The sequence below is a fragment of the Pipistrellus hanaki genome (assembly GCF_964339955.1).
Source record: "Pipistrellus hanaki genome assembly, chromosome: 2".
NCBI lineage: Eukaryota > Metazoa > Chordata > Mammalia > Chiroptera > Vespertilionidae > Pipistrellus > Pipistrellus hanaki.
The window spans coordinates 181,692,611-181,708,603 of NC_140504.1; the positions used below are offsets into that span (position 1 = coordinate 181,692,611).

The window sequence follows — 15,993 nt, forward strand, 5'->3', positions numbered from 1 at the left end:
ACTGCCTGGGGAAGCAGCACCGTGTGTGCTCGGAGGCCTGGCGCTGTTGGGGGATGGAGGTGGCAGTAGTCAGCAGATAGCATTCCCTGCCGCCTCGTCCTCTCTCCCTACCCCCGTCTTCCCCACCTTCCTCGCTTTTAACTTAAGAGGCACAGATTTTGTGCAATGACAAGGAAAGGGAACATTCAGTGCCAGGCTTTTAATTACAATTGCTTTGGGCTGCTGGCCTCCACGCCACATGGTCACATGAAGAGCGTTTTATCACACCACAGAGCCGAAGGATCCAGTCTGGTGTGTGCACTCGGCACCTGGGGGGGGGGGGGGGCTGTGTTCCCACCGGGGAGGGCTGGGCCCGGTTCAGTCAGGCGGGCAGCGGAGCAGGGCTGGCCGAGTGCAGCCTGGGCTGAGGGAGTCGCCGGGCAGGATGGAAAGGTTACTGGGCCCTCCCAGCAGACTCTAGGGAAGGCCTGCAGTCAGGGAGGAGAGGGGTCTTTGGGAAGAAGGCCAAGCTCTGGAAGGGTGCTGAGGACCGATGGTGCTGTGAGGGACAGCCGAGTGAGAGGAATGCAATGGTGATCTTGTCCACGGCACCACAATTTACAGAGCGCGTTCCACTTTCTTGAGCATGCTTTATCCTCGCATCAATCCTGTTTAGGGGACACAGCTCAGAGGAGGGGTGTCGCTTGCTCAGAGTCAAACAGGTAGAAAACCAGGACTGGAGCCCTGGCCTCACGCTGCGTCCACAAGCAGTCAGGGCCGATCCCCTGGGAGCCAGAGGAGCAGTCCAGGCAGGGAACGGGCTGCACCCCCTGGAGCCACCCGAGTGGGTGGCCTCGCTCAGGGCAGCACCGTGGTGACGCTGGTGACCACCACGTGCTCTGAGACTTTGGAGACGGAACATCGGCTCTGCAAGGACAAGGATTTGTGCCTGGCAGAGGAGCGGGGGCTGGGGGTCCTCAGAGAGCCGCAGGGGCCCAGGCTGGGCAGGCAGCAGGAGAAGGCAGCTTTGAACTGCTCCCGGAATTTGCCTTGGTTGGGAGACAGAAGACACAGCCATCAGGAGACGGACGCAGCAGGAAGGGGCCTTGAGCCCAGGGACACCCACGCAGCCCAAGCCCAGCTGCCTGGGAGGCTGTGGGAGGGACGGGGAGAGTGGGATGGAGGGGCCCAGAGCCACCTCGTCACTGCCAGGGAGAGAGAACAGGCCGGGAGCAGGTTCCCAATGAGAGATGCAGTTTTTATCTGATTCCTTGACTGCGCTCTGGCTCTGAGCCCGGCTCTCACCGTGTAAACGTGGTGTCTGGCTCAGGGGCCTGAGATCATCTCTGTTCTCCTGGGTGTGCAGGTGGGCGGAGGGGGGGCAGCTCAGGGCTCCCCGAGGCTTTCCCATCTCTGTCCCACGGAAATGAAAAGGACCGCAGCAGTAGCCCTCACACCAGGCATGAGAGCCTGGGGTCCTTTATCCTCACTGTACATGTGAGGCACAGAGGTGAGGCTTGCCCAAGGTCACCAGCTAGCCGTTGGCGCTGGTTCTGACGCTAAAGCCCTTTGTCTGATTGGGAAGAGGGAGGGGGGAGGAGGGACTCCCACCGCCACCTTGTTCACAAGCGCACCAGGAGAACGGATTTAACTGGAACTGAAACCTCCTTGATCGTGTTTCAGCGCCCGCCTGCCTCCCCAGTGCCCAGCAGAGGGCCTAGCACACAGTAGGCGCTTCGTAAAGGTAGCTGCAAAGGAATGCACTGTGCCTGCTGCAGCGTGCATCTCTGTTCTCTGAGCTGGAGACCACCTGGCCAGCCTTTGTTGAGTAATTGTTGAGTCTCATGAGGGTTATTACATTGACCCCAGATCCCTTTCAAACCTTTTCTGGATGACTATTTGTGTCCAGGCCCGTACAGTCATCGGGACCAGTTCTTTAGGCCGTGAGAGGTCAGTGAGTCACACTTTTGCTGGGCTGGGGACTGTGGAAACGGAGGTGGAGGGCATGGGAAGTGCGGGACAGGAGAGAGAAGGCCCGGCTTGGGGTTGGGGTTGGGGACCGGGAGGCCTGGATTTCCAGAGTGGGGAGCAGGAGGACTGGTGCTGGCGGAGGATGGATCCAGGGATAGCCCCCCAAATTCTGGCCCCTCTGCCGGTGTGTGTCTAGCTGGGCATGGGAAACCCTGCCTTGGGCTGCCTCTGCTGGTGATGCCCTGAGCCCCGACGATGCCTTGATGATGCAACCATCTCTCAGGCCCTCTTCCCACAGGCCTGCTTCCCTCTGGAGCCTGCTGACCAGGCAGGCTGATTGGAGGTCCGGCTCGGCACACACCTGGCGGGGGTGGAGACGCGCTGGCCTACTGCTGCCCTCCCCACCCGCCCCCTGGGCTGCCTAATCTGCCAAACGGGACCTGGGTGCTGGCCAGCTTTCTTTGGCCACAGTTGGGAGAGTGGCCGGTCTCCCACACAGAGCAGGGCTCCTGGGGTTAAGTCTTCCCCCTGAGTGGGAGTGACCAGGGCAGGGTCATGATTCCCAGGAAGGAGTGGGTATGGGCCCCCCCCCCATCCTTTATTTGGAATGGACCGGGGGTGGGAGTACTGTTGCCCTGGGGACAGTTGCTGCCCTCGGTCACTGCCCAGCCCGCTCACCGCTGAGGAAGTTGTAGATGATGGGGTTTGCCGCGCTGTTGGCGTACACCAGCCAGTGGGAGAAGGTGAAGCAGGCGTAGACGGCTTCGCGGTCGCTGGCTTGGTGGAACATCCCGAACACCCTAGGCCCGAGGGGAGGACAGTCAGAAACGGGGCAGACGTGTGTATGTGTTCACGCTCATAAGCCACAGGGCTGCAAATACAGGCGTTCCCGCGGCCCCTTCCACCCACCCCTTTCCCGGGCCTCTGAGCACAAAGTGTGACCGGAGTGGGCCAAGGGCAGGCACCGGGGCACATCGGCTCCGTCACCAGCTATCTGACCCCTGGGCCTCCCCATCGTGTTCTCATCCATTCTCACAGCAGCAGGATGAGTCACAGACACGCCATTTTTCAAACAGGCTCAGAGAAGTCAAGGGACTGGCCCCACATCACTCAGCCAGGAAGTAGCTGCGAACTCACTCACAGTGAGATGCCTCCTGTCAAATAGTCCGCGTCCTCTCCCTGCACCCGTGGCCTCTCGCTCCCCAGACCCCTTGCTCCCTCCCCACAGTGTGCCATCCCTCCTCCGGGTCTCTGCCAAATGCCACTTCCTCAGAGGCCTTTTTTAAAAAACATGCTATTTTTTAAAAAGATTAAACACACACACACACACACACACACACACACACCCGCCCGTCACCACCACTCTCTATCCACTTTCCATATTTTTTTCTTCATAGCAGTTGTCACTGCCTGGCTGTATAATGCATATTTATTTCTCTCTCCCACTGGATGTGGCCCCCGAGAAGGCAGGGGTTCTGTATTGTGCACTGTGTCCCCAGCCCTCCCCTCTGACGAGTGAGTGAGTGGATGAGGGAATTTTCACAGCAGCCCCAGGAGGCCAGGACCGTTACTGTCATACGTTACACATGAGGGGACTGAGGCCCAGAGAAATGACCTGCCCCAAAGTGACAGCATAGCGTTGGGGTCAAGCCAGGTCTTTTCCCAAAGCAACGACAGCTCCTTCCTCTGACCCCATCACCACCTCCTCACCCCTCACCTCTCCCCAGGTGCTCTCACCTCTTGAGGACGTTGAGGACGCTGATGGGCAGGTAGCAGAGGGCAAAGACCAGCAGCACCACCATCAGCATCTTGGCTGTCTTCCTCCGAGCTCGCATCTGCTTCACCTCAGCCAGGAAGGCCCGGGCCCGGGGCTGGGGCTCTGTGCCCTGCCCCTGCTCCTCCGGCTGGTCTGAGGGCCGCTTCCAGTTCCTCACCAGGGCTGAGGTGGTGCCCGGGATCTGTCCAGCACACACACACAGACACACACACAGACACACACACACACGCACACACACACACAGCGGTGGTGGGAGAGCTCCTCGGAGGTCAGGCCCTTTGCTGGGCTCTGCTTCAGGCTGGACCCTGGGGCAGGTGGAGGTGGCCGACGGGAGCAAACCCTTGCAATAGGAAGGACCCTAACATTCATAACAGAGACCGACACTCCGGACGGAGTGTGAACACCTGCTTTCCTTTTCCATCGGTTCTTGGGAGGCCACCCCAATTACGCCTTCGGGGAAGATACTATTGGCCCGTGGCCACAGATGAGGCAGGGGACCCTTGGCAACATCCTCCTAGCACCCATCCACCCTCACTGGGTCACCTCCTCCATCTATGGGGCGGGGTGCAGGGGGGTCTCGCCTCCTGCCTGTGGGGAAGCCTTGGCAAGAGCTGAGCCAGGGCACAGCATGGAGTGGCCTGGCCTCAGAGCACAGGCCCAGCCTAGGTCGGCACCCGTAAGCCTGGCAGGGTCCAGGCTTGGAGCTGCCCCAGATGCCCTCAAAGCCTCTCCCACCGCTGGACCCAGAAGGCATGGGCCAGGGTCCAGGGACCGGGGCCTGGGGCCAGCTCAGCCATCATGAGCAATGCGACCTTGCTCAGCGCACCTCCTTTTCCGAGCCTTGGCTTTCCTGCCTGTGAGATGAGAGAGTGGCTGCTGCCCTCCTGACTGGCGGCTGTGAGGAGCAGGTGGCATATGTTGGTGGACGGAGGGCTGGTCATGCTCTCACTGCCCAGACACTGGCCCAGGACTCCCCCCTGCTGGTGCCAAGGGGCCTCTGAGCACCCCAGTCCTCACAACGCCCCCCAAACTAGCTGTGGGTCAGTTTGTAATAGAGGAAAGCAGGCAGGCCCAGGGCCCAGAAAAGTCTCTGCCACGCATTGGCTGTGGCAAGCTGGCTGCCACCACTCAGCGTCTGTGAAGTGGGGACAGTGCTGCTTTGGTTAGACGGCTGTGAAGACATTGTGAGCAAAGTGCATGATTTGGCAAGCAACACGGAGGCGCTGCTGACTGAGCACCGGACCCCACCGATCGGGGCCTGAGTGCCTGGCAGAGGGGTTTAGGGAAGTGGCTGAGTCTGTTTTCTCCCATGTGAAGTTGGGGATAATATACGGGGGTGAAGAGGATCCAAGACCGGTGGGAAGAGCATGGGACAGTCAACGGCAGCTACGGATACTGGAAGGTGTCCATTACCCTTCCGGTCCAGGGTCGGCTCTCCCACCTTGAGTTTGCGAGTCCCCAGGCCTTTCCTCTCTCCATTGCAGCCAGGACGGCATGCTCTGAAGGCAGAGGACCGCCTACTCCCTTAGACCAGTGCCCCCCACCCCCCACCCAGCCCAGACAGTGCCAGCAGGGGGGCCTCACCTGGCGGCCCCAGAGCTTGCGGAAGATCTGGAAGTATGCCATGGCCATGAGGCCCAGCGGGGCCAGGTAGGTGACAACGAAGAAGCAGCTGTGGTAGATCTTGGGGTAGAGGTCATCTGCAGGGGCCAAGAGAGGCAAAGGTCGGGCCCCAGCCTGCCCTGCGTGGCAATGCCACCCGGCCGCAGCGACGGCCAGAGCAAGCAGCTGGGCCCACACGGGCACCTTGGCAGAGAGACCCTGGTGCCCAACCTGAGGGACCGTGAGCAGATTTTACCAGAGGAGGTACCCACCCTGAAGGTGTCCTCTCAGAGACATGGCCTGGGTGCCCTGGCAGCTGCCTGCCCTAGGGGATGTGCCCCCGAGGTGCCCCCTTCAGGAGCCCTGCCCAAGGCTGCCCCCGTTACCTGCCCAGCGTTCGTCGCAGACGGAGAAGAGCCGGGTGCGGTTGGCGAGCTCGGGCAGCACGCTGCTGCATTCCATGACGGCAGCCTGGGGCACCATGACGGCCAGCGACACGGCCCAGATGCCCAGGATGGAGCCCCGGGCACGCCGGGCCGTGCTCTTGAACAGCAGGGGGTGGCAGATGGCATACCAGCGGTCCAGGGCGATGAAGCTGAGGGTCAGCACTGCCACGGACACAGACACGGCCTGCCCCACGGAGACACCGGGTCAGTCTTCTCAGGGGCCGCCCAGGGATGTGGAGGGGGTGAGGGGCGCACAGCCCAGGTGCGGGGCACATCCTGACTCCACCGCTTACTGGCTTGGGCGATGTGGGCAAATCGCTCACCCTCCCTGAGCCTCGCCTGTGCAGTGGGAACATACCATCGGCCTGGCAGGATTCTCGTGGAGAGAAATGCAACCATGGATAGAAAATGTCTAGCTCAAGACTTGTCATGGCCGAAACCGGTTTGGCTCAGTGGTAGAGCGTCGGTCTGCGGACTGAAAGGTCCCAAGTTCAATTCCGGTCAAGGGCATGTACCTGGGTTGCGGGCACATGCCCAGTGGGGGGGGTGCAGGAGGCAGCTGGTCGATGATTCTCTCTCATCGACGTTTCTAGCTTTCTATCTCTCTCCCTTCCTCTCTGTGAAAAAAATCAATAAAATATATTTAAAAAAAAAAAAAAAAGACGTCACGGAGTAGGTGGTCCCTGCATGTGTCCACACATGGCTGTCTGTCTGTGCCTGGGGTGGGGGGAGGGGGCGGGAATCTCTGTAGGAGCTTGTGCCAGGCTGATAGCTCACTCTTGCTGACGGTAGAGAATGACACTGCACATGTGCTGAGCGACCGTGTCCCATCTGAAAGCCAAGCCTGAGGGTCCCTGAGGCTTACGTAAGGCCATGGCTTCTGCACTTGGTGTGACAGCGGCGATGAGGGTCACCGGGTCACGGGGCAGAGCTCACCTGTAGGTAAGGGATGACCTTGCAGAGGGCATGGCCGAAGAGCCAGGACTCGGTGATGTCCACCAGCAGGCTGGCCGGCAGGCAGATGGCCGTCACCAGCACGTCCGCCAGGGACAGGTTGACGATGAAGTAGTTGGTGACGGTCCTCATGTGGTGGTTGCGCCACACGGCCAGGCAGACTGCGGGGTGGGCAGGAGGAGGGGAAGTGGGAGGCAGAGCCATGCCCATCCCAGCTCGCAGTCCATCAGCGAGCTCCCCACCACCACCACCACCACCACACACACTACCCCACACCGAGGCAGGAGAGAAGCCGGGCCGGGTCTCCTCCCAGTCCCCAGGGGAACCCACAGGGCCGCAGGGACGCCCGGACCTACCCAGCGTGTTGCCCACCAGGGCCACGAGGAACACGGCCACGTAGGCCGCGATGAGCACCCACTCGTACTGCTTCGGGAACAGGTAGTCGCGCCACAGGTAGCTGAGCAGCTCATCTTCGTAGTCGGGAGACACCAGGGAGGGGTCCCTGCTGCCATTGGGGACCCCCGACCGGGCCCCCGGGGTGGCCGAGGGCTCCATGCACTCAGAAGCCGCTGCGGCCAAGGCCCATGGCGGTCTCCTCAGGCCTCGGCCCACGCCCACAGGGAGCCCGGAGTCGGGCCTGCACCCAGGTCTTCTGGGGTCCCAGCCCCAGGTGCCCTGAAGGAAGGGAGGGAGCGGGGAAGAAAGGAAGCTCATTAGGGAATGCGCCAGGCAATGTGCACATACACCCCCTCCTCATTCTCAGCATTCCATGCTGTGGCTACAGCGGAGAGGGACAGACCTGGTCTGTTCAGCTCGGTTTCCGTCTGTTCAGTGGAACAGTGGCCACACCTGCCTCACAGGGCTGCAGTGGGGGAATGAGCCCTAAAGCACGCCCAGGGCTTCACCCAGAAAAGGCGCGGGCTGGCTTCCCCGTCACAGAGGGCCCTGCTTTGACCAGGGGCAGGTAGACGCTCAGAGGCTGAGCCCCTCGCTCAAGGTCACAAAGCTACTCTGCCAGGTCTGCCTGACCCACCACACACCACGGATTTGGGAGATGAAGCCATCCGGTTGCAAGGATTCTTCCCTGAACCGTTCACAGGCCAGGATTTTTGGTTGGAAAGAAAAAGGTCAAGGGAGGCTTTAGAGACCCAGGCCCCGCCCATGAGACCTGCCAGACCCTCCTGGGTGGACATACACACTCACACACACACACACATACACACACTCACACACACACTCACACACACACACATGCTCTCTCTCTCTCACACACTCACACACACACACACACACTCACACACACACACACACTCATACACTCACACACACACACACATACTCACACACACTCACACACACACTCACACACACACTCACACTCACACACGTTCTCTCTCTCACACACACACACTCACACACACACACACACACATACTCTCTCACACACACTCTCTCTCTCTCTCTCTCTCTCTCACACACACACACACACACACACACTCACACACACACTCACACACACACACGTTCTCTCACACACACATACTCACACACGTTCTCTCTCACATACACACACACTCACACACACACACACACACACACACATACTCTCACACACACACACTCTCTCTCTCTCTCTCTCTCTCTCACACACACACACATACACACACACACACACAGGAGCAGGGGTGCAGCGGGCAGCTGCAGACCTCTCTGGAAGCGGGGAGAAAGCCCCTCTTGAATCCCCGAGGCTGCTATGCGCCCCGGCGGCCGCCAGGGGTCACTGGGGGCCGGCGCGCAGGACGCTCCCTCATTCATAAATCCGGCCTCGCTCTGCGCCCCTCCTCGCGGGCTCAGACCCTCCTCCTCCGAGGCTGAGCAGGGAGGACCCCGGACCTGTGAGGGAGGTGGCCGGGCCCTGGAGACCCTGGGAGAGGGCGAGGGAACTCCTTCCCATCCCCACCGAGCTGGGAGGACCATCCTCCAGCGGGACCTCCTGCACCCCCAGAGCTGCGAGGGGCTGCAGGGTGGGGCGAAGGGCGGGGGGTGGGGGGGGGCGGCGCTCTAGGGGTTTTGCAGGAGGGAGCCTGCTGGGGGCTCAGCTTCCTAGTCCCAGGTTATCCCCCACCCTCCCACCCCCAGACTCGGCTCCTGCAAAGGGTTGTTTGGAACCCCCACCCTGGGTCTGGGGGTCTCCCACGCCCGCACCTGTTGGCTCCGGGACTCCGGCGTCCTCGGCGGCTGGTCCCCGACCTTGCAGCGGGACTTGGCCTCCCTGCGCCCAAAGCCGGGGTCCGGGGCGCCCTGGCTCCGGAGCGGCTGCGGCTGGCGGCTCCGCTGGCTGCACGGAGAGGTGGCCAGGCGGGAGGGGCAGCGCGGGAGGGAGCCCCCGCCGGTCTGGTCTCCTCTTCTTGTCTCCACCTCAGACCGAGGCCGGGCGGGGGGAGATGCTCGCGCTCCTCACCTCCCTCTTCGCGCTGCCACCCGCTCCCATTCATGCGTCCCTGCGTCCATTCATGCCTCTCGCATTCATTCAGCATTTCTGCCTCCAGCCATGCCCCACCTGCAGGGCGTTCAGAGCGCACCCACTGTGTGCAGCGGCCTGGCCTGGGCGGCTGGGGAGAGCCACCTCTGCCGGCTGCCCACCTAGCTGAGGAGGAGGAGGGCACAGGAGGGTCACAGGGGTGAGCAGGGCACCTGCACCCCTCCAGCCAGGCTCTATCTCTCAGCGACGCCAGAGGCCTGTGCCCATCTCCCAGTCCCCATCCTACCTGACCCCCTCTCCCCCCAACCCTTTCTGCTCATGCCTACGTTCCTCCTCCCCAGAAAGAGGCAGCACGTGGGGAGTCCGAGGGGCTGGTTGTTTCAACCAGCATTTGCTGAGCAGTGTGCCAGGCGGTGGGCTTCCTTTCTTCCTTCCTTCATTCATTCCTTCAGCTTGCCCTGGCCACGTGTGACCTCATGGAATCAGTCCAGTGAGGCAGCTGTTCCTGCCCCCATTTCACAGAGACAGTGAACACTGCACCGACGGCTCAGCCCGGGTCACACAGCAGAGGTGCATCAGAGTCCAGGGCTTCTCTCCAGGCCTGCCCTCCTCCCCACACAGAGCGCGGGGCCGGCCGACTCACAGCCTGGCAAGTCCCCTGTGGTGTGGGGAGAGCTGTGAGGCAGCCCACGGGCGGGCGCTGTGGCACAGAAGGACAGGTGGACCAGCCAGGGCATCAGGACAGGAGCCTGTGCACACAGAGCTGAGCAATGAGAAGGGGGTCCGGAAGGGGGTGGTGGTAGCAGCAGAGAGAATTGGAGTTCGAGGAAACCCAGGTGCAGAGGGGTCGAGGCCAGGCCTTCCAGAAAACACAGTAGCCGAAGGGCGACCTGCAGGGCATCGGGCAGTCATCGTGGCCACCCCCGGCCTCAGGAAAGACCTTCCGAACACATCGCCCCCCTCCTCTCTCACCTGGAGACTCGCCTTCCCTTCTGGGAGGCGATGCCTGAGATGTGACCTCCATCGTCCCTGTGGCAGCCACAGCCCCTCTTCAGAGGCTCTGGAGCCGTGAGTGTGTGCAGGGAGCTGTGGCAGCATGGGGGCCGGTCCAGCGCCCTCCGCCCTCCAGAGTAGCGGGGAGGAGGGAAGGCGGCCCTGAGGCAGACTCCGTTCTGGGCAGGCACCGCACACAGTAGTGCAACCCTCTGGCTGCAAAGCTCTGTCCTGCCTGCCCGAGGTGCTGGCAGAGGGGAGGGAATGGTGTGTGCATGTGCGTGTGTGTGTGTGTGTGTCCATGTCCCAGCTCTTGCACCTGCCCCTACATGTGTGTATTTGAGTGTCTGTATTTAAGTAAGGGCTGTGAGTGTGTGTCAGGGGAATCCCACGTGTGTGTGTGTGTGTGTGTGTGTGTGTGTTTGTGCCTAGAGTGTTCATGTGGGTAGGGGACAGGCTCTGGGCTGATGACTGAGGTGTCGCCCTGGGTGGGATGTGTCTGTGTGTGTGTGTATTGGTGTTTGTGTCTGAGGGGTGTGTGTGTCTGTGTGTGTGTGTATTGGTGCTTGTGTCTGAGGGGTGTGTGTGTGGTGTGTGTGTGCGTGCAGGTGTGTGTGTGCACGCAGGTGTGTGTCTGGATGTGCAGGGGTGGCTCTGACTCGCGCTGGCCTCCCGTGTTCTCCCTGTGCGTGGGGTGTGAGTGTGGGCATGCCTTTGTGTCCACGGCTCTGTGAGCCTGCGTGCGTGGAGCTGAATGTGTCTGCCCCCGCAGGGATGACTCATCTCATCCCCCTCACTCCCGCCCCGTGCAGAGCTGGCCTGTTTAATGCGGGGGCTGGGGAGGGGCTGCCGTGCAGGGGGGCGGGAGGCAGAGCTGAGGGCACTCTGCAGGAAGCAGCCAGCTGCGACCGGAAGGTGCAGAGCGGTGTGTGCGGGGGCGGAGGGCGCCGCTGAGCCCAGCACAGCACAGCCCAGGCCTGGAGCCCAGTCCTCGTTCACAGCTCCACGGTCCACGCTCCCTGGGCCGGAGTGAGCAAGGGGCTCCCCGAGTCCCCCCAAATCATTGTACTTCTATCATTGTACATAGGGGTGCAGGTGTCTGCGCCGGGAAGGGGTCATGGCCGAGAATCCACCCCCTCACCCGCAGAATAGTCCCATCTTGCCTTCAGAGGGATCCCAGTTGCCAGCCCCCTTCTGCACCTGGTGCCGGAGGTGGCTGCTCCCCAGGACAAGGGACCTGAGTTGATCCTTCCTGCCCGGAGGCAGCCGATCTTTCCTCCTCCCCTGTCAGACCCTGGCCAGGCAGGAGGCTCTGGGTCCCCAGGTCCCTCTGGTCCTGACTCTGGCTCCCTCAGCCTCGGCCTGAGGGTGGGATGGGCCAAGATAGTCAGCCTTGATGGGCACGAGGGAGAGACCCAGGCATGTGCTCAGAGAAGACCCAGGGCCTGAGGGGGCCATGGAAGACCCACGAGGAGCTGGGTGATTGGTCCTTGGGCCCAACAGCACTGGCCTCTGGGAGCGCCTGGCCAAGTGTGGTGTCCGTGGGAGAGACCCAGGGACCGCACGCCCTCCACCTGCAGGCTGACACCTCCTCCACCCAGGGAGCGTGGCTGGAAGCCGCTGCTGTGCCTGAGCTGTCTGTCACCCGGTGACCACATGACCTCTTGTTGATCTAATCCTGAGCGTCTGAGCCACAGAGCCCTGTCACATCCATCTCTGAGTGTCAGCCCCGGCCCTGGCCCCAGGTCTATCCCCTGTCCCTTCCAATCCCGGCGTGACTTACAGTAACCTCTGTCTGGCTGGAACTGGAGTAATCGGAATGTAATTGGGTTTTCCACTTGCCATGCTGCCACGGGCCCGGCAGCTCTCCGGGCAGGGCAGAGGTGCTTTTCAGAAGAACAGAGATCAGAAAACAAGCAGACGTGTGGGGTGGGGGGTGGCGGGGTGGGGTGGGGTGAGGGAAAGCTAGCAATAACCAGGCTGTGGGCCTGGAGAGGGGATTCTGAGGGCTGAGTCTAGGAGGTCACTGAGGCAGTGTGGGGGGGGGGAGGTTTGGTCCTTGGGCCTAAATGCACTGCCCCCCTGTAACCCCACATCCTCAACCCCACAAGCTCCTGGCAAAGGAGCTTGTTGTGTCCATGGGAGGGACCCAGGACCGCAGGCCCTCCACCTGCAGACCTGGTGCTCACCCTTTGTCCTCTTCTCCTGGGGGAGGCCTGGCCCTCTCTCAGGGTTTGGGTGGCTTGAAGGGGACCAGCATCTACTGAGAGGACTGGGGGCTGGGGGCCCAGAGTCAGGCATCCTGGTGGCTTCACAAGCTTGACAGCCTCTGTAAGGCCCGGGCAGGAGCATGAGGGAAGGGGCTGAGACAGCGGTCTCCTATCTGTGCCCTCGCTCAGATAGTCATTCAACAAACACTGGCCGCTGGGCTGCAGAGGAGGGGCCTGCATGTTGGGGGGTAGACCCTATGCATGCAAACGGCCGGGGTGACATGCGTTAGGATAAGAGCCTGTGCAGTCAGGGGAGGGGTGGGCAGGGGGCCGCTTGGGACTGGGGCCCACAATAATAGTGCATGTGAGCCCAAAGGGAAATCAAGCCAGCTGCCCTGTCTGTTAGATCGAGTGTGAAAAGGAGGCAGGGAGCTCAGGCTTTGGGGCCAAAAAGGCTGGGTTAGACTCCTGGCTCTGCTACTGCCTGCTGCGTGCTCTTACTCTGGTCCCTTCACCCTGTGACAGGCTGGGTCGTGGCTGCCAAAGAGAACCGCACCCTAACCCCGGAACCTGTGGCTGTGATACAGGACCTCGCGGATGTGGCTGAGTTAAAAATCTTGAGCCGAAACCGGTTTGGCTCAGTGGATAGAGCATCGGCCTGCGGACAGAAGGGTCCCGGGGTTCAATTCCAGTCAAGGCCAGTAGGGGGCGTGCAAGAGGCAGCTGATCAATGACCTCTCTCATCGATGTTTCTAACTCTCTATCCCTCTCCCTTCCTCTCTGTAAAAAATCAATAAAATATATATATTTTTAAAAAGATTTAAAAAATCTTGAGACGGGGAGATGGTCCTGGGTTATCCGGGCGGGTCCACCGTGTCACGAGGGTCCTCAGAGGAGGGAGGTGGGGGAGTCGGGAGGGAAGATGTGACGGAGGAGCGGAGGTTGGAGTGGGGCAACGCTGGAGGGGGCCACGAGCCAAGGAACGCGGGAGCCTTCGCGAAGAGGAAAAGACACAGACCGGGTTCCGCCCCGTGGCCTCCCGAGGGGAGGCAGCTCTGCCCATTTCCCGCTTTTAGCCTCACAAGGCTCCCGTTGGACTTCGGGACCCCAGGCATGGAAGAGGAGAAAGCGTATGTTGTCGTGAGCCACTGGGTTTGTGACGATCTGTCACGGCAGCCGTGGGACTCCTGTAGGGCTCTCACCCGCCTCCCTGGGCCTCATCCCACTGGCTACAGGCCCCACGGGAGCCGGGCCATACGGAGCTGCGTGAGGGTCGGTGCCAACAGCAGGTGCTGGGCCCCAGCACCACGGAGACTCGCACCTCCGTGCATGTGCTGTTTTTTGTTTTTTGTTTTTTGTTTTTTGTTTTTAATATATATTTTATTGATTTTTTACAGAGAGGAAGGGAGAGGGATGGAGAGTTAGAAACATCGATGAGAGAGAAACATCCATCAGCTGCTTCCTGCACACTCCCCACTGGGGATGTGCCCGCAACCAAGGTACATGCCCTTGACAGGAATCGAACCTGAGACTCTTCAGTCCGCAGGCCGATGCTCTGTGAGCCAAACTGGTTTGGGCATGTGCTATTTTTTAAAAAAAAATCATTTAATATATTTTTTTTAAAATTAGAGCGGTCATCATGGGAAGAATCAGGGCTGTGTCAGACACCCTTAGGCTTACCTTCTCCTTTGATATTGCCTTTCATTTGAGCCCATATATGCTGTAAGGGGCTGCTAACGATCTCAGTCATAAAATAATAAGCAATGTTAGTAAAAAACAAACAAACAATGATGTGGTGTGGTTATTTTGAAATAGGAACACCCAAGGAGAAGGGAAAGGAAGAGAGGCCTGATTTTCCTGGGAGGGGTGGTGCGCTCGTGTGTGTGTGTGTGTGTGTGTGTGTGTGTGTGTGTGTGGTAGACTGGTGGGTTTCTAACTATGACCTGGATCACCGTGTGAGGAAAATCTTCAATAGGACAAAGATCTGACTTGGAGACATGAGACCTGAGTGAGGGACAGGCCCTTCAGGCCAGTCTGCTGCTCCGACCCTTTAAGACGCCAACCCAAGAACAAAGCGCGTGGCTTGTCGATGTGCAGCGTGACATCGTCACAGACTGAGCTAGCCGCAGAGTCCAGCCCAGGCGTGGAGCCTCGGAGAGCCGAACCTCGCCCTGGAGAGCCGAGCGTGGCCGGAGCCCTCACTCTTCTCAATAAACCATTTCCTGTGCATTTTGGTCTAGATCCATAATTAAAATAGCCTGATTTTGTGTATTGTCTATCTCTGAATTTCAAAACTTGAAAATCAATGAAGTGCTGTTTATTTATTTATTTTTTTTTATTATGATGCATATATGCATAACCCATGGACACAGACAACAGTGTGGTGAAGGCCTGGGTGGGATGGGTGAAGGTGGTCAATGGGGCAAAAGGGGGGCATCTGTGATACTTTCAACAATAAAGATAAATGTTTTTGGAATAGTATGATTATGAATCTGGCCTGTGTAGCTCAGTGGGTTGGGTGTCGTCCAGTCCCATGCTTGGGAAGGTTTGATTTCCATTCAGGGCACATGCCTGGCTTGCAGGCTCCATCCCCAGTAGGGGGCGTGCAGGAGGCAGCCTCTTGATCTCTCTTCCGTCCCTCCCTCCTCTCTCTTTAAAAAAAAAAGAAAAATCAATAAATTAAAAAAAAATGCTATGATTATGTAAACATTATTCTCTGCAGAGCTAACCAGCAGCCTGAGCCCCGTGGAGAAGAAACTGTATCTCGTGGTTGAAGTGCTGCTTAAAGGGAAATACTCCGGGCTTCACGTTCAAATGTGTTTTCCTGCAGCCCCTCAGACGCTCAGAGCCATGTTAATTTTTAATTCGCTTCATATTTGGAGCATGACTATTTTATACAACTTTTTGTTCCCCCTGGAGTTTCTAACTGCTTTTCTCTTTTCTTCCTGAGAAAAGAAACACATGCCTTTTAAATCAGCTCATTAAAATCCTCCGGCTTCTTAATTACATTATCTGTTGAATGAAGCCCATTTTCTCCTCAAAGCGGTTCTTCCCCAAACCCTCTGACTTCCTGTTCTAATTTTGACTGACGGTTTTATGAACCGCTGGCATTTTTATTCATTGCACTCCTGGGTTCGTTCCAAATGTTTCGTGAATCTGTTCTCTCTCTCTCTTTCTCGGGTTTTGCCTCTGTTTTGCCGGAATTTATTTTCAAATAACATTTTAAAAGGGAGTGCCTGGAAGAAAGGCGTTCTGAATCTTTGCCTGTCTGACGGTGTCTTTAATATGTTGGTGGGCTTATCGAGTGGGGAGATCAACCAGCAGGCTTTGCTGTAGGGCAAGCGAAAGGGGTGCAGACAGGCAAGCAGATGGCCGAGTCCCACCCTGGGCCAAGATAGGGAGGGATTTAACCCTGGACACCAGCACTCTGAATAGAACCCCGGTCCTTTTGAGAAAATCACTCAATTCCTTTAGAATGTATTCCTCTCTCATTTTTAAATCTCTCCACGTCCCTGTGTCTTCTCGGTCTGTGAGTTTGCAGGGGAGAGTTGGTGGCACATGCTGCTTTGTTATTCACTA

At 59.1% G+C, this 15,993-nt stretch overlaps 1 protein-coding gene across 1 annotated transcript; it reads right to left on the reverse strand.

The window, feature by feature from the left end:
• Positions 1-402: 402 nt before the first annotated feature.
• HCRTR1 (hypocretin receptor 1) lies at positions 403-7,284 on the reverse strand (the record flags this gene model as incomplete). The annotated part of the gene is made up of 7 exons (XM_084875874.1): positions 403-1,028; positions 2,629-2,750; positions 3,688-3,908; positions 5,312-5,427; positions 5,716-5,959; positions 6,712-6,890; positions 7,086-7,284. The coding sequence occupies 7 exons, from the start codon at positions 7,282-7,284 to the stop codon at positions 838-840; spliced, it is 1,272 nt and encodes a 423-aa protein (XP_084732000.1). The 3' UTR covers positions 403-837.
• Positions 7,285-15,993: the final 8,709 nt, after the last annotated feature.